The 27,947-nt window shown below is 64.7% G+C and overlaps 1 protein-coding gene and 1 long non-coding RNA gene across 3 annotated transcripts; one reads left to right on the top strand and one right to left on the bottom strand.

The window, feature by feature from the left end:
- Positions 1-47: 47 nt before the first annotated feature.
- Positions 48-2,221, top strand: LOC123383297. Its single transcript, XR_006592851.1, has 2 exons — positions 48-1,149; positions 1,886-2,221. It is a non-coding gene; the product is annotated as an uncharacterized LOC123383297 (long non-coding RNA).
- FLNA (filamin A) lies at positions 1,915-27,947 on the bottom strand. Of its 2 annotated transcripts, XM_023249411.2 has the most exons (48): positions 27,798-27,947; positions 24,259-24,746; positions 21,035-21,283; positions 20,830-20,927; positions 20,549-20,696; positions 19,934-20,052; positions 19,777-19,854; positions 19,515-19,677; positions 19,224-19,424; positions 18,580-18,717; positions 18,370-18,493; positions 18,140-18,276; positions 17,848-18,041; positions 17,585-17,698; positions 17,353-17,496; positions 16,518-16,641; positions 16,274-16,434; positions 16,093-16,183; positions 15,832-16,001; positions 15,446-15,563; positions 15,088-15,350; positions 14,263-14,860; positions 13,995-14,168; positions 13,750-13,912; positions 13,510-13,670; positions 13,250-13,420; positions 12,748-12,871; positions 12,502-12,658; positions 11,629-11,818; positions 11,450-11,473; positions 8,798-9,045; positions 8,591-8,686; positions 8,300-8,402; positions 8,073-8,213; positions 7,852-7,980; positions 7,505-7,678; positions 7,246-7,407; positions 6,949-7,152; positions 6,721-6,873; positions 6,481-6,603; positions 6,093-6,359; positions 5,807-5,944; positions 5,513-5,628; positions 4,849-4,981; positions 3,978-4,154; positions 3,576-3,794; positions 3,283-3,486; positions 1,915-2,423 (listed from the first exon to the last, which is right to left on the bottom strand). In XM_023249411.2, the coding sequence occupies exons 2-48, from the start codon at positions 24,629-24,631 to the stop codon at positions 2,236-2,238; spliced, it is 7,944 nt and encodes a 2,647-aa protein (XP_023105179.1). In that variant the 5' UTR covers positions 24,632-24,746; positions 27,798-27,947; the 3' UTR covers positions 1,915-2,235. The 2 variants fall into 2 exon arrangements, with proteins under 2 accessions (XP_023105179.1, XP_023105180.1); XM_023249412.2 differs by lacking the exon at positions 11,450-11,473.

Raw genomic sequence — 27,947 nt, 5'->3', positions numbered from 1 at the left:
GGGGCAGAAGGGCGACAGGCAGGGCCAGGTGCAGAGGTGTGGCTGGGGCGGGCTGGAGGCTGGCTGTGGGGTGGGGCTGGTCGGCTTCCCCCTGCCCTGCGCTGCCTGGACTCAGAGCGGACAGGACCCCAAGGATGGGGGGCGGGGGGCGTGCTGCTCCCCACTGGGGTGGCCAGCGGTCCCGTCCCTACACTTAGAAGATGAGATGGGGCCAGCCTGCGGTCGCCGCGTGGCGGGGACCGCTCCTCTTCTCCTGGCGCCCCGCCTGGCAGGCAAGGCCTGGGCGCTGGTGCGGGTGCGGCGGGGCTGGGCCACCATCGCCGCTGGCTCCGGGCAGGTGACCAGGCCTCCACACCCTGTGTGTGAGCCCGGTGGCGGGCCCGGGCCTTGCCCCTCCCTGTCTCCTCCTAGCACCTAGCGGCCGGGGTGTCCTGCCGGGACTCTGCCAGTGCACCGGGTCCCAGCCCGCTTGCCGCTCGTAGGATGGAGTCCCGGTGCCATGCGCCCGTCCTACCCCAGAGCCCTCTGCAGGGATGGAGCCCCAGTCCTGCTCCCTTCTGCCCCCTGCCTGGGCAGGGCCGGGTCTGTCCTGTAGCCTCCGTGCGTGGAGCCTTCCCCCCGGGGCTTGTTCCCCACCCCCGGGCTGGCACCTTTCGCCCTTGCTTCCCTGCGTCTGTCACAGCTGCCTGGACAGGATGTGGCATCCAGGGAGGGACAGGGGCTCCTCCTCAGCTCAGCCCAGCTCTGGAGCTGTCCTGTGGGGACCCTGGCCAGCATGCCCCGCAGAAGTGGTGGGGCCCGACTTTATTCACCTGCGTGCGGCCTGCCTTGAGAGGGCGGTGTCGCCCGGGACTGGCCACCGGGCGCCTAGGGTGGCAGGGCCGCCGCCAGTTTCCAGAACAGTGAGGAGGTAGTGCGACTTTTCTGCAGTTCAGGGAGTGTCTGTTCTCGCTCTATTTTGCCGATCGGGTCTGCCGCTGCACTGCTGGCCACATCCTGGTTCTCTCCTCCCTTCCTGGCTGCACTTCTTTTTTCATCAGACAGTATCAGAACTGTGCCCTCTGCTTGGGCCTCTACTGTTCCCGGACATGCTTCCAGATAGAGCATGGCCAGCGAGCCTGGAGCGGCCAGTAATGGGAGGCCTGCAAGGTGAGGCTTGGCTGGGTTTAGAACCCTTCCCTGCATGTGAGGGGCAAGGCTGACTTCAGAGGGAGGGGGGGTGGCTATGAGTGGCACGTCGGTGACCGTGTTTTGTAGGTGGCGGCAAAACAAGGACTTGAAGCGAGGCACCCGTTTTTTTTTTTTAAGAGCGGGAGACTGTGGTGTGGGACGTGGCGAGCAATGGCAGGGAGGCAGTGCAGGAGTTAAGCGAGGGGCTCCGAGCTCCCCGCGAGGCCGCCTGGGGCAGGGAACCAGCACACTGCAGCCAGTCTGCCTCTCCTTGATCGGGGCCGCCTGTCCACCGAGTGGCCTCGAGATCCCTTGGGACAGAGGTCCTCATGACCAGTCCCTCATCCAGGGGGATGGTGACACAAGAAGCCTGGGAGATGGCCAGGGGCTGCTGTGATTTCAAGGCCTGTTTATCTGGTCCCGACATCCAGTACTTTGCCTCCTGTAGTCTGGTCATGGCCTGGCTTTCCCTCAGGACAGTCTCTATTCCTGGTGCAGCCCCGGGAAAAGTAAACCAGTGTCACATCCCTTTCTGGGGGTGGGACACGTCTCTCACCTGACCTTGGTCTGAACCCAGGGAGGCAGAGAAGACTTGCCAGTGGGCCTCTTACAGTTGGGGGCGGGGCACGGGTCTGGGAAAGCGGGAGCCCCTTGGTGCTAGGCCTGGAGCTCTAGCAACTTGTGGGTCTGCGCCCACACTTCGATCATCCTGCAGGCACCCTTGCAAGAAAGCCAGAACCAACCTCAGGAGAATGGAAGCAGAACTTTATTCTTCTTGGCTAGGGAAGAGAACTAGCGGGTGGTCGTGCATAGTACCCCCCCACCCCTCCCAGAACCAAAGAAGACAGGCGGAGCCACCAAAGGGCTACCTCTGCTCGCCTCTCTCCTTTGCCCATGTGGAGGCAGGTGAGTGCAACGCAGGGCTGGGGTGGCTGCAGTGATGGGGCGGCCAGGGCCGGCCGGGGCTCCGGGGCCAAGGAGACCAGGGGGGGCTGCTCAGGTTGGGGGGATGGGCGTGGGAGCACTTCTCATCCTGGGAGCTGCCAGCTGGCACAGGCACAGACCTCAGGGTACCAGGACACGGTAGGGGCTGCCTGGGATGTGCTCGTCACCCCACTTGACCACCAGCGTGTACTCTCCCTTGTCCTTGAGCAGGTAAGAGACGCTGTAGAGCCGGCTGCCCACATGCTTCACCAGGATTTCCTCGCACGGTGTCCGGGGGCCATGCACCCCTACCAGCAGCATGTTGTTGCCTGGTAGAGAAGGGGCCTCAGTTCCAGACCCCAAGTCTCTCCCTCCTACTGAGAATCCCCCGAGCCCTCTGTCTTGGTATCCTGCCCCCACCACCCTGTTGTGTTCAGGGGTGACGGCCCTTCCTCAAGAGCTGCCAGCACAGGAGACCCAGATCCTCCCCAGGCAGCTTCCCGAAGGGTAGAAATGATGGCGGGGAGGCGCAGATCGGAAGTGGCTTCAGAAGTGACAACCACGCCCTGGGGGCGCCTGATGGCTCGGTGGGTGAGGCGGCCCACTTCGGCTCAGGTCACGATCTCGCGGTTTGTGGGTTCGAGCCCTGCGTCGGGCTCTGTGCCGACAGCTCGGAGCCTGGAGCCTGCTTTGCATTCTGTGTCTCCCTCCCTCTCTGCCCCTCCCCAACTCATGCTCTGTCTCTGTCTCTCAAAAATACGTGTTAAAAAAAAACACCAGGGGCGCCTGGGTGGCGCAGTCGGTTAAGCGTCCGACTTCAGCCAGGTCACGATCTCGCAGTCCGGGAGTTCGAGCCCCACGTCGGGCTCTGGGCTGATGGCTCAGAGCTTGGAGCCTGTTTCCGATTCTGTGTCTCCCTCTCTCTCTGCCCCTCCCCCGTTCATGCTCTGTCTCTCTGTCCCAAAAATAAATAAACGTTGAAAAAAAAATTAAAAAAAAAATAAAAACTAAAATTAAAAATTAAAAAAAACACCAAAAACAAAAAAAGAAGTGACAACCATGCCCTTGAAGGCACTCCCACCCCATCCACCCCCTTCTTCCCATGTTCCCAGGCACTGGTCATCCCATCTCATCTCTGGCCTCGTCTTTCCGGAGGGCACGGGTGATGGCTGGGGCCGGGGCACCCACCTGCTTTGCTACAGTCCACCGTGAAGCTGCTCTTTTGGCCGGCGTACGCCTTGCTCAGCCCCAGGCCCTTGGCCAGCACCTTGCTGGCGTCAGTGGAACCTGCGCCTGGGGCCCCGTGCTGGGGGGCACTGGCAGTCTTCGTCAGGGAGTCCACGAACACTGACGATGTCTCATGGAGGCTGTGGTTGCTGACAAGACGGGGACCTGCGGGGCGGTGGGGGGGGGGGGGCACTAAGAGGTAGCCAGAGTGCCAGGCGTTGCGTTGGGCACCGGCAGTCTGCTGCCAGGCTTACCTGTGACTTTGGCCTTGAAGGGGCTGCCCCCGATGTGGTAGGGGCCACCGTACTTGATGGAGATGAGGTAGCTGCCAGGTGCCATGGGGGTGTAGGTGACCCGGTAGCCCTCAGGGCACTCTTGGCAGTCCATCTTCACCTTGGAGGGCCCATCGATGGTTACGGACAGGGCGCCGGCTCCCGCGTTGCTCGTGTTCACGATGAACTCTGCTGGGCTCCCTGGGGTTGGCGGGGGGCGGTGAGGAAGAGCTGGCCCGGCCTGCTTCCCCATCCCCCCACGCCCAGCCCCCCAGCCCCCCGGCGTAGCTTCATCACCTCTGCACCTCCTCTTGTCACTGACAGCTTGGAGGAGGGGGCCTAGCATCGGTGTCCACACAGCAGAAACCGCATCCACTGACCTACCTGTGACACCACCTTCCAGGCCGGCTCCGTAGGCGGACACCAGGCCCGGGTCCCCTCCGTGCCCAGGCTCCCCAACTCGGATCTTGAAGGGGCTTCCAGGAATGTGGGTGCCGTTGAACTTGACGTCAATCAGGTAGACACCGTTCTCCCGTGGGATAAAGCGCACGGCATACTTATCTGAGGGACAGAAGGGCATGCTGAGGGCCTGACATCCCTCCCCGAAAACCGAGCAGGTGGCATCTGTGAAGAGGTTCCCTCGCCCACCAGTCCAGGAGGTCCACGTGGCCCACTCCGCTGCTTCTGGGGACCATACCGGGCACCCACACCCCATGGCACAGGCCTCCCCAAACCGGAGGACTGAAGCGGTAAACGCCCAAGCAGCCTGCTGTCGGTGCTCACTTGGACGGAAATCTACAGGCAAAGCACTTGCCTCTCTGCCTCCGGAAAAAGGTTACCACAGATGCCAGCCCCTGCCTGTTACCAGGGGCACGGAGGTCATGGGGCTGTGCAGGGGCACGACTAGCTGTGGGACTGGCGACATTGGCTGCCTCGGGCCTGTCTGCAGGTGCCAGCCCCGTGGCTAGACTTCGGGTCTCTCCCTCAGGAGACCGCATCATATTGCCTGCAGAAGGCGTTCTCCTTCCTAGAAGCTGTGGCTTCCAAGCAGACCCGCCGCCCCCACCCCAGGGCTGGGGTCGTGAGCAGGGGAGGGGCTGCCCGGCTGGGAGAGCCCCAGCGCTTGGGCCCTGCTTGCAGAATCTGTACCTTCCTTCTGTACTCTCAGTCTGCTTCCAGCCAGCTGGGCAGGCCCACTGCTCCCAGCAGGGCCAGGGAAGATGGGTGGGTGGCCCGGGCAGGGACAGGGCCTCACCTTGGTCGATCTCTGTGACATAGCACTCCTCCAGGGCTCCCGAGGGGCTGTGCACCTTAGCATCGATCGCCCCCTTGGCCCCGTTCAGGCTGACTGCAAAAGAGGCTGGCTGGTTGACCTTTAGCCCTGACTCCTGGAAGCATAGCAGACGTGGTTAGACAGGGTGGCTGGGGTGCAGGAGAGCAGGGTCCCAGCGGCGGGAGGCCCACGGGGGTTACACTTACCCATCTGGCGTCCGATTTGGTTTAAAGAGGGAGAGCCACTGATTCTTGAGGGGCAGTAAGCTACAGGCACACGCCCCCGCCCCCAGACCCACACTCTGCAGTCACACAGCCAGGCGGCAGGAATGGAGGGTAGCCCTGCCCTGTGGGCAGCACTGGGCCCTGGCAGGCTGTCCCTCTTTAAACCTCAGCCCTGGTGCTCAACGGGCACAGGCTTCTGTTCAAAGCCTTTAGACCTGAGACACGAGAAAAACTCCACACAGTGGGCAGGGGTGTTTCCTGCCGACCCCAAGCGTGGGCTGCGCCCGGCCAGAGCAGAGGCCCGGCGCCCTGAGCTGGGCTGGGCGGGTCACTTGACACGGGGCCAAGTCCTGCTCTGTGCGACGGCTCTGGTCTGGCCGGGCCCAGGAGCCCCAGGCAGGCGGTTTCTCTCGGTGCCTCACCTGAAGACTAGAAACAGTAAGGCGGCGGGCATCGCCAGACGGAGAAGCCACAGGTACTACGAAGGGGCTGTCAGGGATGTGCTCCTCGTTGAACTTGACTGAGACCTCGTAGTCACCTGGGCAGGAAGAGAGCACAGAGGGCGTGCTGGGAGGCCCCCACTTGCCACAAACAGCCTGGGTGGCCCTGGGACCTCAGAGGGGAGGGCGGGAGCCAGGCGGAGCCGTCCGCTCAGACCCAGACCGACACCCACACCCCGATGCCACCTCCCGTGGCCCTGGGCACGCCCTCAGCACCTGGCTCCTGGACCACGTAGGCCACGCCACAGGAGCCGTCCTTGCGGTCCTCGAAGGAGATCTCGGCCTTGCTGGGGCCCTCGACAGCAATGGCCAGGCCCCCGGCGCCAGCTTCCCTGGTCCAGATGCTAAATTCGGCTGTAGAAAGAGCAGTGTGTCCTCACGGAGGGCTGCTATCCTGGCCTCAGTCCCCTCCGAGCATGGCTGACGTGCTGCTAGCTACTTCCTCAACCCCACCCCCCGCCCCAGCCCATAAGAGCAAAAGCCTGGCAGGAAGCAGGCATACCTGGCACTCCGGCTTCAGCCCTCTCCAGGCCAGGGCCTCCAGCGCGGACCTTGTGTGCTCCCCCTTCCCCCAGGGGCCCCACGGTGAACTGGAAGGGGCTCCCGGGCACGTGCTGGCCCTTGTACTTGACGCTAACTGTGTGCATGCCCATCTCGGCAGGCACAAAGCGGATGCAATAGGTGTGGTTCTCCCCTTCCACGATCTCGGCCTCATGGCTCTTGCCTGATGGGCTGGTCACCTGGGCTGTCATGTCCTGGATGCTAATTTCTGCAGGTGGGGGACAACGTGGTGAGCAAGAATCCCGGGCCCCACCCCTCTGCTCGGGGCCCCGTGGGGCTGGTACCCAGGACTCCCCAAGGCCCCCTCCCTGGCTCCCTAGGGCTCCTACCAGGGATCTTCAGGCTGAGGTCGCAGTGACTGCCGACATTGGCCACTGAGGGGGCCCGTCGCCGGCGTGTGATGCTCTCTTTCACCCGGCCCTCTCCTGTTACCTTCACAGAGAAGGGGCTGCCTGCAGGAAGAGAGCACAGCCCGTGCACCACGCAGGTTACGTTTCTGCCCGCAGGCTGTGGTGCGTGGCAGGGAGGGTGGCCCCGTCACGGGGGCAACGTGTGCATGCCCCACTCACCAGGCACGTGCTGGTCAGCGAACTTGATGTTGATGATGTAGTTTCCGGGCTCTGTGGGGCAGTAGGTGACCCTGCACGTGCCATCCTCCAGGTCCTCTGTGTTGATGTCCACCTTGCTGGGGCCCTCGATGGACAGGCTAAGTCCGCCGTAGCCTGGGAAGCGACAGCCCTGAGCCAGGGGGCCGAGCACGGGGGTCCCCCCCCAGCTGGTAGGTGGCCACCACCTACCTGCATCACGGGTGTCGATGATAAACTCTGCAGGCTCAAAGGTGTGGCCCTCGTGGAGGCCCTGGCCTGAGACCCGCACACGGCTGGCATCCCCGATCTCCGACTGGCTGATCACCACTGGGATGGGGCTGCTTGCCACGTGCTGGCCATTCTTCTTCACGTGCACCAGGTGCTCCCCCGTCTCCTTGGGCACGAATGAGATCCCTGGGCACAGGGCAGGGCCGTCAGCCAGGGGAAGGCGGGCCCGCCCCTCGCGGCCTCCCCCTTCCCAGGAGGCCCTGCCCCTCCACCTCTTACCCACGTGGCCATTGCGCAGTCGCTTCAGGAGACAGGGCTCCTCCCGGCCCGAGGGTGGCACTACCGTGGCTGTCAGCAGGCTGAGGTCCGTCTCGGAGATATTGATGGGGATGTCGGCGGCGGAGCCCACCTTCAGGTGGGACATGCGCATCGAGTCGTCGCCTGCCAGGGGACAGTCGCTGCATGTCCAGGTGCGGTGGGGAGAGGGTGCCCGCCCCACCGTTTGCCTGCTTTTGTCACTGCTCCCAGTGCCACATACCCGTGACCCTGGCGGTGAAGGGGCTGCCCGGGATGTGCTGCTCGTTGTACTTGACCAGGATGCTATAGTCCCCGGGCAGCACGGGAAGGTAGGAGACGCTGCACGTGCCGTCCTGGTTGTCGGTGCAGCTGATCTCTGCTTTGGATGGGCCCTCAATGGCCAGGGACAGGCCCCCTACGGAGAGTCGTGGGTGAGGATGGGAACCACGCCGGGGCCCCCGCACTGATGGCACAGAGCCCCGACAGGCAGAGGCCGGGGTGGCAGGTGCGGAGCCCCACTTAGGGAGCGTCTCCGCTGGATGACGGCGTCCCACGGCACAACGTGAGGCTAAGATCGGAGTGGCTCACCCTCTCCCGCATCCTTGGTGTTAACGGTGAAGACCGCGGGCTTGTTCACCACTCCGTGGCTGAGGCCAGGCCCATAGGCGGTGACGTGGCCGCAGTTGACATAGTCCACGTAGAACTGCAGGGGGCTTCCTGAGGCAGGAAAAGGGGCCAGGTGGAATGGGGCTCTGTGCCACCTCCCCAGGCTCCTCCCAGGGCGCTGGCAGTACAGCGTGGGGGCGCACCTGGGATGTGCATGTTATCGTAGCGGATGTCCATCTCGTGCAGGCCTGCTTCGCTGGGTGCATAGCGCACGGTCACAGTGCCGTCCTTGTTGTCAGTGATGGCTGGCTGCGCCACCTTGCCCGAAGGCATCCGCACCTCCCCTGCAGGGCAACGGGGCCAGGGTCAGGGCAGCCACTGGCAAACCCAAGCCTCTGTGGCTCCCGAGCCCCTTCCTGCTCCCACTCACCAGTGATCTCGCCTTTCTTGATGGTGAAGGGGATGACGAGGTCGAAGGGCCTCAGGCTGGTCACATCCAGCCCATTGACACCCATTAAGGGTCTCTCTGGGGCCTGTAGTGGAGACAGAGGGCCCAAGTGAGGCGCTGTAGGATGGGTGGGCGTACGAGGAAGTCCCAAGGGAAGCATCTAGAGGTGCCTCCTCACACGTGGCAGGAGGGGGCCTCATGGGATACCCAGCTGGCCAACCCCACATGTCCCCTAGGGCCGGGAGAGCCAGAATGAGGCACGCGAGGTCATACCCAGGTCTGCTGGCCACCCTGGGGATAGGTGTACGGTGGGGCCAGCTGCTGAGGCCGAAGTGGGGGCTGTGCTGTGGGCTGGTCCCCAGCTAGAGCCTGCAGAGCATCACAGAAGAGTTGGTGAGTCTACTGTCGTAGAGATGGCCCAGGGGGAGGGACAGGCCAGGCTCCCTCCACCCAGACCCCTCAGCCCCGGCCCCTCCTGACCGTCACTTGGAAAGGGCTGTTGGGCACGTGCTCGCCACCAAAGCGCACGCAGATGACATATTTGCCCGGCTGGGGGGCCGTGTAGAAGATGTCAAAGGTGCCGTCCTCGTTCTCTACCACGTCCACATCTACCTCCGAGCCGTCGGGTGTGCACACAGTACAGGTCACCTTGCCTTTGCCTGCTGCCTTGGTGTCGACGGTGATCACCGTCTCCTCCCCAATCTGGATGGTGGGGCCAATGCCAGCACCTGGTGGGGCAGGGTGGGTCCCCAGAGGGGGGCCGGCGCATGAGCTTGGCACCTGAGCTGCTCCCGTCTGCCTGCCACCCGCCCAGGCCTCTCATTGCCACCACCAAGCGCAGCCAGGCCTCCCGCCCCCACCCCCCAAGCTGGGGCGGTGAGTGGTTTCTCAGAAGGCAGGAAAGGTTCCCCTGAGCCGCCTCAAGCCCGGGGACCCTGTCTTGGGGATAGCTCCACGTGGGAAAGGCCTGACAGGTGGCGCACAGGTGTCTCGGAGGAAGGAAGGGCCTGGAGGCCCAGGAGGCCACCGCCACCGTCAGGGCACAAGCATTTGCTGCCACCTTCCCGGCCAACTGGGCCTCAGCCGGTGCAGTGGACCGACACCAGTGCCCTGGCCGGGCCCATGGCCGCCTTCGTCCCTGCAGCCCGGCCCTGGATCCCAGCGCTGTGTGCAGATGCGGTGAGGCAGGGTCCTGCTGCAGCGTGGGGGCGTGTGAGTCTCGCCTCCCGCCCCCCAGGCCTGAAGGTGAAACCGGGCTTTCCTGACGACTGAGAACACTCGCTCGACCAGAGGCTCGTGGTGAGGGGTGGCCAGTGCGGCCCGGCACAGGCAGGGAGCCGGGAGCGAGGAAGCAGGGAGTAGCAGGGTTGGCCCCCAAGCGGCACAGCACAGCAGGCAGTGGCGGCATCCGGGGGGGGGTGGCGAGGAAGGGGGGGGAGAGGCACAGCACAGCAGGCAGCGGCAACGGGGGTGTGGGGGACGGGAGGCCCAAGCCGCAGCCACCGCCACTACGTTGCAAGGGCAGAGCAGCTGAGCAGCCTCTAGGGCCCCAGAGTGCCCGAGGAGAGGGGAGGGGCAGTGACGTTATGATCTGGGCTCAGCCGTGAAGGCCTGGGGTGGGGGGCTGTGGGCTGCGAGGGCCGGCGGTGAGTGTGCTTCCTGCAGCCCGGCCCCTGCGGGGAAGCAGCCGGGAGCACTGGACCCACTCAAGGGCTAAGCTGAAGGGGTCCCCCTGGCCGGCCTGCCACTGAGCTTCCCTGCTAGGTGAGGGCCCCCACCGGGCCGAGCTCCCTGCTGGCTTTGCACGGCTCTCTCAGGCTGTAGACCCGGCCGCCTGCTGCCCACCCTGCCCTGGGAGGCCTCACCTCACACCCACACCCGCTCTCCGCAGCTCGTCATCTGGACCCGCCATCTAGCTAGCGGCTTCAGCCCCGACCCCACAGGTCCCCCCAGTTCCCCACCTTCCCCGCTCAGCGCCTAGCCCATCCACAGGTCTTGGCTGCCCCATCCTCCAACTGCACTTGCCACGTTCGCTCCCCACTTAAGCCGCATCGCCACCAACCTGGCCCAGGCCGCCACTCTGACCAATCCAGAAGTGACTCTGGCTCCCCTACTGGGCTCTCTGCCTCCATTCTCCAGACAGTGGCCAGATAAACTGAAACCACTCCCTTACCCAAGTCTTGGCCCTGTCCCTGTCCCCAAGGCCCTGTTCCCCGGCCCTAGGCATACATGCCTGTCACCTCAGATCCTAGAACTGTTCTACCTACCGAGCCACCGAGCCCTTGCCCCAAGACCCTAGCCACCCTCCGAATCTTGTCCTGGCTACCTCACCCAAGCTCCAGGCCAGGAGCGTCTGGAGGCTTCCACGTAACTGGCACCTCTCACTGGAGTCCCTGGTGTCCCTGGCTGGCGCTAGAGCTCCCCTCCCATGCCCAAGCAGGAGAATCTCTATGCCTGGTTGGGCAGTATCTGAATAACGTCACTGCTGGGTAGGGGGCAAGGGGAAGGAAGGAGGTGGGGAGGGCGGGCAGGCCACCGAGTGCACTTTGGGGCTCTGAGGCTGGGCTGGGCCCAGCCATGCTGCCCGCCTAAGCAGTCGACGCTGGTGCTATTGCACTACCAGCCCATCCCACCCACTCATGCAGCCTGGACCTCCCCCGGCCTGGGACACGAGGCCCCCAGGAGAGGGGGATGCGGGGTCTGTGGATCCGGCCAGGGCCGGGGACTCCCACCGGTAAGGGCAGACCCCTTGTCCCCTTAGCCCACGCAGGAGCCCTTGACACGGAAGGAAGAAGTGAGAAGGAAGGGCCTGCTGCCCGCCCCCAGGGCTTCCCCAGGGTGCCGTGATCCCCAGACCCCGGAGCCCCCAGTGGGGTGCCTCTCAGGATGCACCTCACCCCCAAGCTCTCAGCTGCAACCCGACATCTCAGATGGGGAAACGGAGGCCCAGAGAGAGGGAGGGCCGGAGCGCTCGTGCTCTGTCTGGAGGCCCCCCTGGACACTAACCCTCCAGCTCCCCCTCTGTCCCTGCCGAGAGCTGCAGCTGGACCCCGCCCTGGGAGTCAGCACGGAAGAGGAAGGAAGCTGCCCTCTGGGCAGGAGGGGCATCGGGGCCCCCGGCAAGCAGCTTACCTAGCCCGTGACCTCCGATTGACACTGAGGTGAGAGGGCAGAGAGCAAGGAGAAAGGTCAGGTGAGTCACTCAGGGGGGCGGCCCCCACTCCCACACGCCGCCCCAAGCAGCGAGCCCTTGCACACAGGCACACCCAAGCCCCGTGCCGAGCGTCGCGGCCGCCGGCAGGCTGGCTCACCTGTGACTGTGCACTTGCTGGCATCTCCGGTGGGCACGGCCCGGACGCGATACGGGGAGAAGGGGATCTCGTCACCACCGTACTTGATGAGGATGGTGTAGCGGCCGGTCACATCCGGCACATAGGCCACGGTGTACGTGCCGTCCTGGTTGTCTTGGATGTGCGTCTTCTTGGGCTTGCCCTCGGGGTCCTGTGCCGCAGAGCACAGGGGAGGTGGTTGGCCCGAGCCCAGCCAGGCCCAGGATTACCTCGGACCCTCTCAAAGGAGCAGGCATCAAGCCCCGCCGCTGCAGGGACAGCCTCCGAGTCACTCGACCGCCACGGCCCAAAACGACTGCCCGCACCCGGCACTGCGGCACTGCCCTTTACTTTGGTGTGGCCAAGGTACGCGAGGGACGTCCCAAACGCCCAGCGCGCCCCCAGGTGACGACGCGTACGGCAGGGAGCTCGGTGCCCGTCCTGCTTTATCCCCGTGACCACCTCTTGGCTCCCATCCCCCGCCCCAGGGCCTGCCCTGGCACTAGGAACAGCTCCCCCGAGAGCTCTCAGGGTCCTGTTCTGACCCCTGACCCACGAGAAGGTCACAGGTGCGCAAGCCCAGGCGCTAAGGGCTTCGGTCACGCGCTCGAAGTCAGCAGTGAGCAAGCGTGTGCCTGGGAAGCCCGTGCCTGCCACCGCCATCCTAGAGGCAGGGGGGCCTGCCCTGGCTGGCATGGCTCCAGGGGAGACCGTAGACCCAGACCGGTCCATCTACCCTAGTCTCCTGCCCTACACTGCACAGCCCTCTGGCCTCAGCCCCCTCCTCCCGGGCCGCCTCTGTGCCTGGAGCTGTAAACCAGCAGGGCCACACAGCGTCCCAGGTGGCCAGCTCACCGTGATCTGGACAGCCAGCAGGCCCTCTCCTGCATCCTTTGCATCGATGGTGAACTCCACAGGGAGGCTGGCGGGCACGCCAGTCGTATTGAGCCCGGGGCCGCTGGCCTTCACCTTGCTGGCATCGTGTGTAGGCAGCACCTTGACCTTGAAGGGGCTGTCGGACCAGGGTGTCGTGAATGGTCAGAAAGGCTCTTGGTGCTCAGCCCAGGCACCTTCCCCCAGGCAGCAGGCCCTGCTTCCTACCTGCGGGGTACCTCCTCCTCCCCGTACATCACGGAGATGCTGTAGGGCCCCTCCCGGCTGGGCACGTAGTTTACAGTCTGGGTGCCATCCGCATTGTCCACGACGTCCACAGGCTCCACCAGGCCTGTTTCCAGGCCCAGAAAGAGACTCAGCCCGTCTCCTGGGTCCCCAGCCCTACCACACTGGAGCAGCCGGGCTTGGCGGTGCACCCAGCCCCCACCCCGGGCCTAGGCCGTGCTTTGCCCTCACCTGCCCATCCCTGGCCCCCCCGAGACGCCAGACACTGATCTGCGTGCCATCTTGGGCCCTTGCTCGCCCTCCCTGCTGCCACATCTGCTCGGTGGCCAAGTCCTGTCTGTCAGACCTCCTTCTGGTCCTCTGCCCCCGGGGCACTGGCTTCACTGTCACGTGAGACTCCTCCGTGAACTACTCGCATACTGACTTCTCCGCACTGGGCCTCTGGTCTCCCTCCCCACTCGCCCCCAGGCATAAGAACACTCACCTTTGGGCCCCTGCACTTTGACCTGCAGTGGGGCCACGCCGGCCTTGCTCGTGTCTACCTGGAAGGACTGAGGGAGGTTGGCGCGGACCATGCCAGGGCTCAGGCCAGGCCCGGAGCACTTGACCTTGGATGCGTCCGTCACGTCATGCACAGGGACCTTGAAGGGACTGCCTGGGGAGTGAGGAAGGAGGACAGCTGTGTGAGAGAGTCGAGGGCCAGCGGGCAGTCCCAGCACAGCCCCAGCAAACTTGCGTGCTTACCTGGTACTTGGTGGCCACCATAGGTGACGTTAAGGCTGTAGGTGCCAGCCTCATAGGGGATGTATTCGACTGAACAGCTGCCATCCTTGTTGTCCATGCAGGACATCTTGGCCTCGGAGGGGCCCTCTACGGCCAGGCCCAGGCCACCAGTGCCGGCTCCCCTGGTGCAAACAGACAGCCCGTTACGTCCTGGGGTCCCGGGGCCCCTCACAGCCCCAGCCCTCCCGGGCGCTTGCTCACCTAGTCTCCACGGTGAACTTGTTGGGTTTGTTGGTTGTGCCGCTTTGGATACCTGGCCCATGGACACGCACCCGGGAAGGGTCACAGCCCTCGGTCACAGGCACCTGGAAGGGGCTGCTTGGCACGGGGCTGCCGTCATAGGTCACGTCCACAGAATGGAGTCCTGGAGGAGGGCAGGCTGGGTCAGGAGGAGCCCAGGCCACCGGATCTCTGAGCCAACGTCCCCTGGGAGCCCCGGCGCGTACCCTCCTCGTAAGGTGTGTACTCCACTTTGTACGTGCCGTCACCACAGTCCTGCACGTACGTCTCGGTCAGGTTGCCTGAGGGGTTGGCCACACGGGCCTTGACGTGCGGCCCTCCGGTCTGTGTCAGAGCGCGGGCATCCACGCTGAACTCGGTGGTAGCCTCTCGGAAGACACCTGCAGGGGCAGGCATGGGGAGGAAGCGTGGGGCTCCAGGGACCCTGGGGGCACCGGCCTCCCCCCGCCCCCATGATCCTCGGTGGGGCCTCACCTTGGCCCTCGATCCCAGGCCCATAGCACTGGACGCCTGAAGTGTCCACCGCGGGCTCTACCTGTAGCTTGCTGGGGAAGTTGGGCACGGGCTGGCCACCATACTTGATAGTGACGGTGTAGGCCCCGGGGCAAAGCGGGATGTAGGTGATGGTGTGGGTACCGTCGCCGTGGTCCTGGATGTGCACCTCAGCGGGCAGCCCTGCCTCAGAGCGGATTTCGATGGTCAGCTCTGCGCTGCCCGCACTCGAGCAGTCCACGTGGAACTGGCCCGCCTCACCAGCAGTGGCCCGCTCCAACCCGGGGCCTGAGCATTTGACTTTGGACGCGTCGAAGCAGGGGACCACGTGAGCCTTGAAGGGGGAGCCAGGGATGTGGGTGTCGGCAAAAAGGATGTTGATGTTGTAGTCCCCGGGTTCGGTGGGCACATAGGACACGGAGCACGTGCCGTCTCCGTTGTCCAGGCACTCGAGCTGGGCCTCGCAGGGGCCTTCCACCGTCAGGCCCAGGCCACCCATGCCAGCACCCTTGGTGTCGATAGTGAAGCGGGCGGGGGAGCCTGCGCTGCCCCCCTGCAGGCCCGGCCCAAACGCCTTCACCTGAGGGAAGAGGGGCACGTCAGGAGCCGAACCCATACCACCTCCCTGGCCTTTGACCCGAGACCCCCAGCCTGACCTTACATCTACTTTCGTTCGTTCTGGCTACCCTCCCCCACCGGCTAGGGGCACCAGCAGGCTTAGGCAGGGCCACTGGTCCTAAGGACAAAGCTGGGGAAGGGGGAGGGTGAGCCTGGAGGAGAGGGGGTGGGCTCCCAAACCCCAATTACCTTGCTAGGCTTGGTGGGGGGCAGGGCTTCCAGAGGAAAGGGGCTGCCGGGCACAGGCACACCATCATAAGTCACCTCGACCTCATAGGGCCCCTCCTCTCGGGGCACAAAGCGCACCACACTGTTGTCAGCCCCTAGGCCTGGCTCCACCTTGCAGGGCACTACAGTGCCCGAGGGGCCTGTGATCTTGGATGCCACTTTGCCTTGGCCACCAGCGCCCTTCGATTTGACTGTGAATTCCTGATCTTTGCCAACGTCCACCTCTGTTGAGATGACCAAAGGAGGGAGAGAACTGTGGCATCCAGCCCACGTGCCCCTGGGCACCCTCACTGATTGTGACAGAGCCCCAACTACTTACTCTCTCCCAGGCCAGACACCTTGATCTTGCTGAGGTCTAGGCTTGGAGACACTCCCACCGAGAAGGGGCTCTTGGGGATGGGATCCCCTCCGTAAGTGACATTGATGCCGACTGGACCCTGGAAACAGTGCAGAGAGGCAGGGTAAGGAGTGAGGACCTTGGTCACCCCGGCCCGTGCCTTCCCCACTTGGGCATGGAGGGAGCGTGAGAGAAACGCTGGCTTCGCTCCCCCGCCCCCAGCCTTCCACGCTGGCTGTCTCCCGGGTAGGAATCAAGAGTGTGTAGGAAGCGCTTGGGAGCAGCCCAGCTAGCCCCCTGACGAGGAGGCCCACGGGCTCGGTGTGGGTAGTTGAGGAACGTGGCTGTTGGGAAGTCAAGGCAGCTACCTGCTGCACGGGAGTGTACTTGACCGTGTAGGTGTTGTCATGGTGGTCGATGATGTCCACATCACGCGCCACATCCCCCTTGGCCAGTCCTGTGAACTGGACGTCCAGCTTGCCTTTGCCAGCAGCTTTGGCATTGACCGTGAAGTGGGTGGGTTTGCCAAGCTCAATACCTGAGGAAACATGGCAGCCATGTAGGGGCCCCTTGCCCCAAGCCTCCCTGTGGGCCCCCCGACTTCCCCACGGGGTGCTGCTCATTCTCACCAGTGCGACTGAGGCCAGGGCCCTCAGCCTTCACCTTGCTGGCATCGTGGGAGGGCTCCACCTTGACCCGGATGGGGCTGGTGGGTGTGGCCTGCAGGGGGTGGGAGGAGACAGGCTCAGAGGAGAGCAGCACCCCAACACTCAGCAAGCAGTGTTAGGGGCTGGCAGGAACAGCACCCACCTGGTCGGCAAAGAGGACCATGATGGTATAGCTACCGGCCCCGCGGGGTGTATACTTCACCGTGAAGGTGTCATTGTCATTACGGATGATGTCGAAGTCAATGTCGGCCTCAGTGGGGCCCACCACGCCAGGAGCACACTTGATGCCGATGCTGACATCACCTGTGGTGGGTGGTGGGAGCAGAGGCTGGGATCGCGTAGGGACACCTCACCCCCGTGCCCACCCGCTTGGGGCAGGGCCTTACCCTGGCCGGCCTCTGTGCAATCCACAGTGAAGTACGTTGGTTCATGAGCCTTGAGCCCGGTCTTGGCTACTCCGGGGCCATACACCTTGACCTTGTTTGGGTGGCTACCGGCTCCCACGTTCACCTGCAAGGCACAGGGGCAAGTGCAATGGCATGACCGGCCTGGGGGAGAGGCCAGGCTTTTTCACTCACTGCCAACAAGCACACGAAATGTGAGCACGAAGTGACTATCTGATGCCGCGATGCCACCTTTAGGTGTCCGTGTATCGGGAGGAAGGAGACGACTCGTCCCCATGAACACTCGTCCTCGAATGTTCACGGTGGCACTATTCGCAACAGCCAAAAGGCACAGAACCCCCAAATGTCCATCAACAAAGAGATAGGTAACATGTGGTCTGTCCACACACTGGCATGTTATTCAGCCCTAAAAGGGCGGCAGGTGCTGATTCACGCGAGGATGTGTGTGAACCGTAACGAGAGCGTGATGCTGAGTGAAAGTGGCGAGGAACACGAGGCCCCATACCGGATGGTGCATCTATAGCAAACGTCTAGGACGGGCAAACCCACACAGCCAGGAAGATCGGTGGTTGTTTAGGGCTGGGGGAGGGGGAGTTGGAGGGTAGAGAGGTTTCTTCTGGGGATGATGAAGATGCGCTCCGCTTTGATCGTAACCGCAGCTGCCTAACTCTGGAGGTACTCAAAACCACCGAGCTGCACACTTGAGATGGGGGAACTGCGTGGCTGTCATCTGACACAGGTGGAGGACAGAAGGGAAGCAGGTGCCCTGGGGAGACGGGCTGCAGGCCCACTGGAGGCCCCGGGAAGGCCGGCTCACCCGGAAGGGGCTGTTGGGGACGTTCACGCCTCCCCAGGACACCACGGCCGTGTGCTTCACAGGCTTCCTGGGCACGTAGGAGCAGCTGTAAGTGCCGTTGCCGTTGTCCTTGACCGACGCCTCCACGGGGCATCCCTCGTTGTCCTGGAAAGCCGGCAGGGACAAGCAGCCTGCCGATCAGCCCGGGCACCTGGCCACCCCACCCCACCCCCACTACGGGTGGGCACCCCACCTGGACTTGGATCCGGAGAGGGGCCTTCCCGCCATGCTTGGCATCCACCGTGAACTCGGCTGGCTTATTGACGGCCACACCCGTCTTCTCCAACCCAGGCCCGCGCGCCTTCACCTGATGAGAGGCCACCCAGGTCTCAGGCCACCAAGGACCCAGAGTGGCAGGAACACACCCCTGGGGATACCAGCCCGGCCACGCCTCCCAAGGCCCCAAGCAGAGGCAGAAGGGGGCCGAGACCCAGGCCAGCAGCGCGTGCCCCTCACCCTATCTGGGTGGAAGTCCTGGGGCGCCTCACGGATGTCGGCCATGAAGGGGCTGAGGCGGATGTCCTCACTGTTGCACAGCACATGCACTGCATACTCGCCAGCCTCCTGGGGCCAGTAGCGCACATCACAGGAGCCGTCGCCCTTGTCGTCGCATTCAATCTTGGCCTGCGATGGGCCCTCCACCGAGAAGCCTGAGGACAGCCGCCGGTCCCATCAGCACACTGGAACCCGATCGGGTGGCCTCACCGCCCTCCGCCCCGAGGTGTCCACATCACAGCCTCCAACCTACCCAAGGTGCCGACATCGTCCCCGATGGCCTCCACCACAAAGTCTGCTGACTTGCCGACGACACCCCCTTCCAGCCCAGGGCCCCAGGCCCGCACCTTCTGATTGCCACACTCCGTGCCCACCTTCACCTCGAAGGGACTGTGAAAAGAGAGCCACGCAGGGCAGCGCTGAGGGCCCAGCAGGGAGAAAAGCGCGCTGCCTGGGCTCTGAGGGCTCTGCCCGGGGCCTCACCTGCGCCCAATGTTCTGGCCGCCCCACGTGATGGTGACAGTGTAGGTGCCGGGGACCATGGGGTAATACTCGAAGCCATAAACGCCGTCCCCCAGGTCCTTCTGCTTCACACGCTCCTCACCCTCTGCCCAAGACAAGAGAGGGCCTCAGGCCTGGCCAGCAGCAGCCCGGGGGTCTGCTGCTGCCCATCCCAGCCGTGGCCCAACTTACTGGGACCCTTCACGGTGACCTTCAGCTCCCCGCTGCCCGCGCCCTTCGTGTACACCTTGAAGTCCGCAGTCTCTTTCACCCGCACACCCTTGGGCTGCAGGCCCCGGCCGACGGCGCGGCAGGCACCCGGGTTACAGGCTGTGGGTACAGGGCCGGCTAAGCCACTGGGAGCGGGCTGTGGGCGACCCCGCCCCCCACCCCCTGCCCAGGGCTGGGGGTCCCTCAGAACTTGGTCCCACGGGATGGCGAGGGACATGCAAGAAAGAACTGCAAGGGACCGTGACCCCAGGACCTGCAGGCCAGGCCTCCTCCCAGCTCCTCAACACCAGCACCCCGCCCCCCACCCAGCCCACCCCCTCCCAGAGGAAGACAGATCCAAGTACCGTTGACCCTGTGGGCAGAGCAGAGAGCAGCAGGTTTCTAAACAGCTGGAGCGAGCTCTTCTGAAGGTGAAAGCGTGGAGAGAGAGCCGGAGAAGGAGGAGGAAGGGCCCCAGTAGGGGTTGACAGAGAGCCCAGACAGTGGAAGCATAGAGACCCAGGGGGCCGGGGCCGGGGCCGCACGGAGACTCGCCCTAGCTACCCCCTCCTGAGGAAGGCCCAGTCTACAGCGCCCCGCTCGGGGGGCGGCTGGGACCGGCCTACCTTGGCCAACAGTGACAGTGTAGGGGCTGCGAGGGATCGGCACGCCGGCAAAAGTGACGTGCACCGTGTGGACGCCCTCCATGGTGGGCTGGTAGCTGCAGCGGTATGTGCTGTCGCCCCGGGCCTCCAGCTGGGGCTCCACGGCGCCCTTCTGTCCCGTGGGGTCCTGGATCACAACGTCCACCTCACCCGTGCCAGCTCCTGCCACGAGGCACCGGCTCAGGCCCGGGCCGTTCCGGGACCCCGGCAGCTCCCACCTCAGACCTGCCAGCCTCAGCAAAACCCCCTCACCTGCCGTGAAGATCTCAAAGTAGGTGGTCTTGTTGGCAATGTTGCCACTGGGCTCCAGGCCGGGGCCCTGGGCAGTCACTTTGCTGGCATCACCCTGGGACTTGTCCACATACACCTCGAAGGGACTCTTGGCGATATGCTGGCCGGCAAAGAGCACGGTGACCTGTCCCCAGGAGGGGCAGACCGTGAGGGGCGAGCTCTGGGCCTGCCGGCCACCACCTCCACCCCCCCCCCCCTGCCTCCCCTGGGGCTGAGGGCTCACCTTGTGAGTCCCGGTCACCTCGGGGACGTACCAGACAGAGAAGGTACGGTTCTTGTCATTATTGGCTGTCACCTTTGCCTGTAGCGGGAAGGAGCGCGTGAGCCGTGCTCGGAACGGGGGCACCGCCGAGCCCACCGCGGTCCGCCGGGACCCCTACCTCCTCCTGGTGGCCGGCCGGGTCCTCCACATACACCAGCACCTCTCCCTGGCCGGCGCTTCTGGTCTCCACCGTGAATTCTGCCCGCTTCTTCACCATGTTGCCCGTGGGCTCGATGCCTGCCAGGCAGGGTCAGGGAGCCGGGAGCCGGCCGTCAGGGCCGCCGCCTCACCCCTGCATCCCTCCCCTGCCGTTCCCCCCTCTCCCCGTCAGGCGGGCTCCGAACTGGGTGAATCGATTCCATGTGAATCCTGGCCGGGCACACAGCCTGCCCTCGTGCCCCCGCTGCATTCTTGCTGTGGGCCGGGCCCGGGTCTGTTTCCTAGTACCCTCACTCGGTCGGCCTGGGCCCTAGTTCCCGTGTTTCGCCCTGGCTGGCTTATCTCTGTTTACAGGAGAACGGCCGGGTCCTCCCTCCTGAACATGCTCCACCTTGTGCTGGTGACTTGGGGACTTCTAGCCAAGTGGCCAGTCCTGAGCAGCCCTGGCCCACTTCTTGGATTCTGAGGGGGCGCTTGAGAACCTAGCCGCCACATAAGCAAAGAGTTCCCAAGACCTCCAGGTCCCGCGGGAACGAGGTAAGCACTCAGAGCATCCCTGACCCCCCCCCCTCACCTGGCCCGTAGGCGCGGGCTTTCTTTGGGTTTAGTTTGGGCCGCAGCGGAGCCCCTGGCTTCAGCTTGGCCTTGGGGAACTGGGACAGGTAGGTCATGACGGAGTGCTCGTCTACGTTGGGATCCACGATCTCCTCGGGCGTGATCACCTAGCACAGACGGAAGACAGAAACCACGTGACCTCCAAGCCTCAGGCTCCCGGGACGCGACACAGCTGGGCTGCCCGCTGGGACCAGGACCGCACCCCCTGGATGGCCTGCACGCGGCCGGGCGGGGGCGTACCTGAGGAATGCCCAGCCAGTCATCGGCCTGCTGCATGGCCTCCCTCGCGTTGTTCACGGGCTTGCTGGCGTCCCAGGAGTCCCAGTCAGGACACAGGCCTGCGGCGCAAGGAAGGCTGGGAGGAGAGGGGAGGGACCCGCGGGCCCCCCGACGAGAGCGCTGCCCGTCACCTCAGCCCCCTGCCCCGCACCCCCTCGCCCCTCACCTGGGGCACAGCTGTCGACGAGGGCGCCCAGGGCCCTGCCGCTCTGCCAGTCCCGGCTAAAGTTGGTGATGGGCAGCTGTGGCAGCTTGTTCTGAATCCAGCCCAGGAGCCGCTGCTTGGGGGTCTGCTTCTTGGCTTCCTCGTCCTCCTCCTCATCCCACATGGGCATAGAGATGGAGTAGTGCAGGATCAGGGTCCAGATGAGGCCTAAGATCAGCTTCAGGTTCCCATCCACGATGGCCTTGCTGTCTGTGAGGAAAGCGAGTGGCCGCACTGAGCGCGTAGGCGGCCGAGCTCGAGCGTCCCCGAGCACGCGCACGCAGGGCACCAGGCGCTCACAGGTGGCGTGGGGGGAGCAGGGGGACGGGAGAGCCCTCCTGAGGGCATGGGGTGTGGGTCGTGCCCTCTGCCCAGGGTCCCTGTGCGGGGTGAAGGAGACGAGAGAGACCTCTGGGGACGGACGGGGTGACACCCGCTGACACGTGGTGCCGATACAGTGCAATGAAGGGTGTTGCTGGGGGCCCAGAGGCAGCCCCGACGATGGACCCAGTCTGCAGACAGGGCCCGGGGGGGGGGGGGGGTGGCGGCTCTGGAAGAACCCTTCTCCTGAAGGTGCTTTGCAGCTGCCTGCCTCCAGGGTCCCCAAGGAATCGGGCAGGGGGAGCCTAGATGTGAGAGAGCCCCTGAGCTGACCCTGGCACTGGCTGCGGACTGGGGCTGCGGCTGAGGAAGAGGAAAGCTGGCCGGCGGGACAGTTGAGAAAGAAAACCATTGCCTCAGGATGACTGGGTGGGCCGAGGGCCACGCAGGACAGGGGAAGTGGAGGCGTTGGGCAAGGACCCTTTGTGTGGAGGATGTGAGCCCTACCCCCACTTCCTCAGTGCCTCCCACCCCCCCACAGACCCAAACTGGGAGCAGGCCCGGGGTGGGGAGTGCGGAGGACACAAGAGCCAGTGCTTGGGTTGCATGGCCCTGACTCACTGAGACCCAGCAGCTGGCCTGCCACCCAGGGTGATGGCCAGGACACATGCCAGGGAGCCCCTTCGCCCAGTCCGAGGAGAAGGGCAGAGCTAGCCAGCCTGGGTGGGGCAGCCAGGGCCCCGCTTGGGAGCGTGGGTGGGGTCCCTGACTCCTGCTGCCTCAGCAGAGCTCGCCGGCGGCCGCCTGCCCTCTTCACCACCTAACGGGGCCCTGGGCCTCAGGGGGGTGGCTGCCAAACTCACCACAGGGGAAGCGGTTAGGGCGGGCACCCGGCACCCCATCACCCCGTCACCCCAGCAACCCCTCCAGGCTCTGGGCCCCACCCAAGGCACTTCTGGGTCTCAGCTTCCTCAGGGGTGGGGCCCTGAAAAGGGGAGGGCTCCGGGAGCCACCGGAGTCCTGCACCCCCATCAAAATCAGGAGAAAATACTTGTGTGATGAGTCAACTGGAGGGTGGGAAGGAGATGGACGCCACCAAAAGAGCCATCAGTGGCAGGCAGCCTCTAGGACTGGCCAAGCCACTCAGCGAAGCAGCCTCTCTGCTCCCAGACTGAGGCGTCCTAGTTCTGCACCCCTGCCTTGTTCTGTGCCCAGACAGCAAGGGGACGTGGTGGAGGAGGGGCTTCGGGCTGCGGGTGAATGGAAGGTTCAGAGAAGACCAAAGGCACAGGCCTAGCCAGGGCTTCCCAGCAAGCCCCCACCTCAAGTCCTGCTGTGACTTAGGAGAGGACACATCAGGCCAAGCTCATCAGCCTCAGTCGTTGGGCTGGGCCCTCCCCTCGATCATCAGTAGGAGGCTGGCCGGAGCCCTCCTCCATCCCCCTCACAAAAGAGGGAGGGAAGAACCAGGGCCCGGGGTTGGGAGACAGCCCGATTGGATGGCCCCGCCCCATCCCACCCCCTTTCCCCAGCCCTGGGGCTAGCCTGCCCCCTCCCTCCCCTAATCACTGCTGCTTTCCAACATTTTTTTGCCTTATATGGCAAAGCTCTGGGAACTAGGCCTGCTCCAGCCAGCTCACAAGAGGAGGAGAAGAAGGGAGGAGGGAGGAGGAGACCCCCCCCAGACAGCTGGGGTGTGGCCTGCCTCCCCACATCCGGTTGCCCCCCCACCCAAGGCTCAGAGATGACTCAGCTTGGCTAGACTGAGGCTGGGACTGAGGGGTGGGCCTCATCCCCGACTGGCATTCCAAAGAAAGAGGTGGGGCCCTGGAGACCTGCCCTCGGAGTGGTTGGGGGCATCTGAGTCTCCGTCACTCAGACTGAGGCTCAGCAAGGACCGTGCCGTAAGGACAACTAGAAGAACTGTAAAGAAAAGAAAGCTTTCCTTCTCTCTCGGCAACACGCTGCCCCCCCAGTGACCCACCAGTTCCGGTGCCTGTCTCTGAGCAGCCCCCATCTTGAAAAGAACCTGGGATGCCACAGTAGGTCCGGTCAATGCCAGCCTCACCAGCCTCACCCGTCCAGTGACACGGACACTAGGTTGGCGGTGAGCCCAGTGCACGCTGGAGTACCTCCCAGCCAACTCCTGCATTCTAGATGCAGAAAAGCAAGTCCTACATGGAAGCAAGAGTTTGGCCCAAGCTCAACGGTAACTTGGAGTTGAAGTAGACTACAAACCAGCTCCCTTCGCCAGCCGACTCATCTCACGTGCCCTTTGGCTAGCTATCATCCTCTGTGGCCCCGAGTTCCCCGAGGGGAGATCTAAACTGGGGGTTGGAACCATCTCCAATAGAAGGACCCATCTCCCAAGGCCAAAAGGAGCCAAGAGCCCTAGACAATGGGACCCACGAGCTCCAAGACCCTGTTTAGGAACTACAGGAGCGCGGGAGGCCAGAGGGCCCTTCCCAAACTGCGGAAGGGGAGGTGGTGGAGAGCCTGAGACTCCCCCTCCTCAAGGATGGGGCACTGGGCGCAGGGCCAGAGCCTGGCCAGTGCCCGCCTTCCGCAGGCCCTCTCCCACCGCGGGCTCGGTGGCGGGGGCGCGGCCTGCGGAGGATGTGAGCTCAGCCTGGGCGCGGGCCAGCCGGGGTGCGGCGGGCGGGGGCGCGTAGCGGTCTGCATGCCTGGCCGGCCTGCCAGCGCGCCTTTGTTCTCGAGGCCTGCGCGCTGGAGCCCGGCGGCCGGGGGGCAGCGCCGCGGCTTGGCGGGGGTGGCTGAGAGGGGTTGGCCTGGGAGAGAGGGGAGGACGCGTGGAGCCCCCGCCCTCGACCTCCCGGTGCCACAGGGGCGACCCGCGCCCTCACCGATGGACACGAGCTTGATGCTCTCGCGGTCCAGGAACTCGAGCGCCACCGACACGTTCTCCAGCTGCATCTGGCGGAAGGTGGGCCTCTGGTTGTGCTTGCGGTGCATCTTCTTCTGGCTGAGCACCTCCAGCAGTGCGATGAGCCGCAGCCCATCGCTCAGGTCCGTCTGCAGGTTGGCGATGCGCTTGCTCACGCACTTGAGGTGCTCGTTGCACCAGCGCGTGAACGTGTTCTGCTGGATCTTCTTCCACGGCGCGTCCTCCGCCAGGTCCTTCTCGGTGGCTGGCATCTCGGCGTCCCGCGTGTCGGTACCGCCGCCCGGAGCCGCGCCTGCCGCGCTCTGGCCCGCCCGGGAGTGGGAGCTACTCATTTTGAGGCGCGAGGAGCCGAGGGGCGGTGCTGCAGCCTAGGCGAGGGGACGGCCCTTTAATTAAAGTCGCAGGCACCTCAGCACACGCAGGGCGAGGCGGACAGCGGAGATTGTGCTGCGGAGAGAGCGAGCCCTTTAAATGCGGGAGGGGGGCGGGTTCCGTAGGGGAGGAGCCACAGCGGGGCGGAGCCCAGGGGTGGGGCTTCGGGCCGCACCCTCCCCGCCCCGCCCCGCCCGTCGGAATGCCCCCTTCAGCCCCTAGTCCCGTCAGTTCGGACCCGACACCGAGGCTCCGGGGAGGGTCTTTGGGCCCCGAAGGGGGCAAGGACGCGCCCTCGCCTCATGGCCTCGCACCAGCGCTGCAGGAAACGCTGCAGCAAGGAACGAGTGAACAGCGTCTGGCGCCGTACCACTTGGCCGCCAGCGGGCACGCCATACAAGGGACTTTCTTTCCCCAAGTCCCCTGCGGGGGGGTGGGGGTGGGTATTGGGTGAGGTGAGGTGGGGTGGCTCCTTCTCCCCGAGTCACCTGGACTCCGGCCCGTCCCCGCAGCCCCCGCAGGCCCCCGGCCCCCTCCCTACTCGGGACTCCCGCGCCTGGGGTTCCCCGACCGCCCCTGCAGCAGCGGGACGGGACCCGATCCTAAGAGCGAGCCCTTGGAGACCGCGGGTCCCAGGCCCGGCGCTGCTGCCAGAGCTTCACGCCCGTGCCCCCACGCCAGGGAAGCGGCCGCGCCACAACGCCTGTGCCAGGCCCGCCTTCCCGCTCTACGCGGTCCTGGCCCGCGCACCTGCGCCCGCCGTCCCGCCGGTCCCCACCGCCTCCCTCCCTCCCCACTCCACTCGGGAGGAAATGGGGCACTGGGCCAGGAGGCCGCCAGCACTCCAGGAGCAAGCAGCCTTGCAAGGGACTGGGCGTGCCAATGGGCACTGGCAGAGGGCCGAGTGAGGCGCGCAGACGGCGAGTGTACGCCTGACCCACCATGCCATCCACCTGGGGCGCTGGGGGTTTGCTCTCCTCTTGCAATGCCTGCCCCTCCCCCGCCCCGGTAGCCCCAGGAGGCAGCCTGGTGGGGGGGGGGGGGTCGGGGCGCCTTCCAGACCCAGAGGGCCTGCTCACGAGTTCCAATAAGGGTTGGCAGGCTCTGAGTACTTGGGTGTGGGTGGGCCTTGGCCCCGTTGCAGCACAGGGGCGGTGGGGGGGGGGTGGTAAAGACAGGGATCCAGGGTCCTGATGTGGGCGAAGCATGGAGGACTGCAAGGGCAATGGGAAGCTATTCAGTCAAGATCAATTTTCTGGTCGATCGGTCTGGAGACAGTGGGAAGGCTGCCGTGGGGAGACAGAGACCACCAAAGGAACAGAGGCAAGAGGTCTTCTGGGGACCCTCGCTGCCACCCTCTTCAGTCTAGAGAAGCCAGCCTACCAGGACTCCTCCCAGGCCTGTGCGCCTCCCCTCTGCAACCTGTTCCCTTCCTTATGTCTTCTCTCAAGAAAGCCATGCCTCTTCCTCCTGCGTGCTTGTGAGACTGAACTGCACACTAGCAGGGTTTAAGTTACCTCTTAAAGACCAGTGCAGGAGGAGGCCCTGGGTCAGCCAGCAGGTCGTGCCCAAATATGGTTGACTGAAGTAGCCCCGGGGGTCTGTGTTACCGGCGGTGGGGCTGCAGTCCCAGGCAGCATGTCCCCCGCCCTCTGGCACGCTCGCTGTGGGGCTGCCTGTCACCCTATTGCGCTCCTCCCTCTCCCGACCACTTTCAAACACGCTTGCACAAAACTCCACGAAATGGTGTCTGGGACCTGGGCTGGGAGTGGCAGTGACAGCTGTAAAGAGGGAACCCATATGGACCCCTCCCTACCAGGTCCCGTCAGAACGATGTGAGATGTGACCTGGTCTGTCCCCATGCCCCACTGGAAAAGCAAGTTCCCAAGGACAGAATGACGGGAAATCACTGGATTTTTTCTCCACTAAGTGCCATCCCACTGGGTCATCTGTGTTCATTCTGTAATCTTCAGAGACCAGGCAAACTAAGTCAGCACAACCGAGCGGTAGTCAGCCCCAGCAGAAAGGGGAACAGAAGCTGGGTATCCAGGCTTCCAGCCCTAGGCTTTCCCGGTTTGGGGGAGACCAGGGAGGTGGGTGTAGAGGGTTCTTGTCCTCAGGAAACACAGTATCGCCACCAGATGGCGCCCCATCTCCAAGCCCCCAGATCGGGCAGCCCTCGGAAGCCAAAATCCAGCTCTTTCATATTTTCCCTTATTTGGAGTAGATTCTTGGACGTTAGACACACCCCGCCCCCACCCCACCCCCGGCCCTCAGACCCCAGGCCAGGCCCTCCCACATGGGCGCTTCGGCTGGGGCGGAAAGCTGCAGGGTGGCCCGGTGAGAAGAGACCTGGGCTGGAAAGGCAAGTCCAGGTGCCGCAGGTGTGGACACTCACTTCCTGAGCTCCCACCTTGACCGCTGGCCTGGAGCACGTGCAGGTGGACCTGCCAGGGGACATCACCTACTTTTCCTGGACCCAGCTGGCACAGGAATCTGGGGATGCTGCTGCTCACATCCTGACTGGCGCTGAACATCCAGCTCAGAGCCAACCTGGGATAGGGCCCAGCCGGGGAATCCGGCCCGTAGGAGGAGCCCCTGCCGCCTGTGCCTGGCCACACCCCTGCCCCAGCCCCCACGGAGCGTAGCTGCCCCGGAACCAGCTCCCCCGTGCCCGAGGCAGCTGGTGCCCTGAGGACTGGTGCCAGCGACGACCCCACTATTACCCTCCCCGGGGGTCATACTGGCTGCGAAGCGTCCTTCTAGGTGACCACTCCGTCTCAGCCCATACAATCTCCTGCTCTCGGGAGCCCTTCTTTCCCAGCAATGCAGTGGTTAGCTCATGGGCACCCGCTTAGCCCGTGTCCAGCCAAACACTCAGACACCGTCTCTCTGAGGGACCTCTATGGCCCAGGGCGCCCACACTCCTGGGCACCAGCACGCATTCTCGGGTAAACTAGGGAGGGCAGCTCCTGGACACCGCATTCCCAGGTTCACTCCCAGCTGCGCCCAGCTCCGGCGCGATGCGCGCCGGCGCCCGCGTTCTCGGCGCCTCTCCGCCCTCCTTCGCCACCCCCGTTCCCGGTCCGCGAGCTGCGCGGTGACCGTCTCGCGCGGAGTCCTCACCTGCTGTCGCCGCGGGCGGCCCACGACGGCGGGGGTGACGCCGGGGTCGCCTTCGCGCCCGCGCCAGGAGCCTCGGGGTTCCGCTGGCGTCCGCTGCGCGCCGCGCGCCTCCACGCGAATGGGCCGCCGCTGCCCGCCTTCTTGTTGGCC

The sequence above is a fragment of the Felis catus genome, chromosome X (genome assembly GCF_018350175.1).
Source record: "Felis catus isolate Fca126 chromosome X, F.catus_Fca126_mat1.0, whole genome shotgun sequence".
Classification (NCBI taxonomy): domain Eukaryota; kingdom Metazoa; phylum Chordata; class Mammalia; order Carnivora; family Felidae; genus Felis; species Felis catus.
This window is presented reverse-complemented; position numbering and strand designations above follow the sequence as displayed.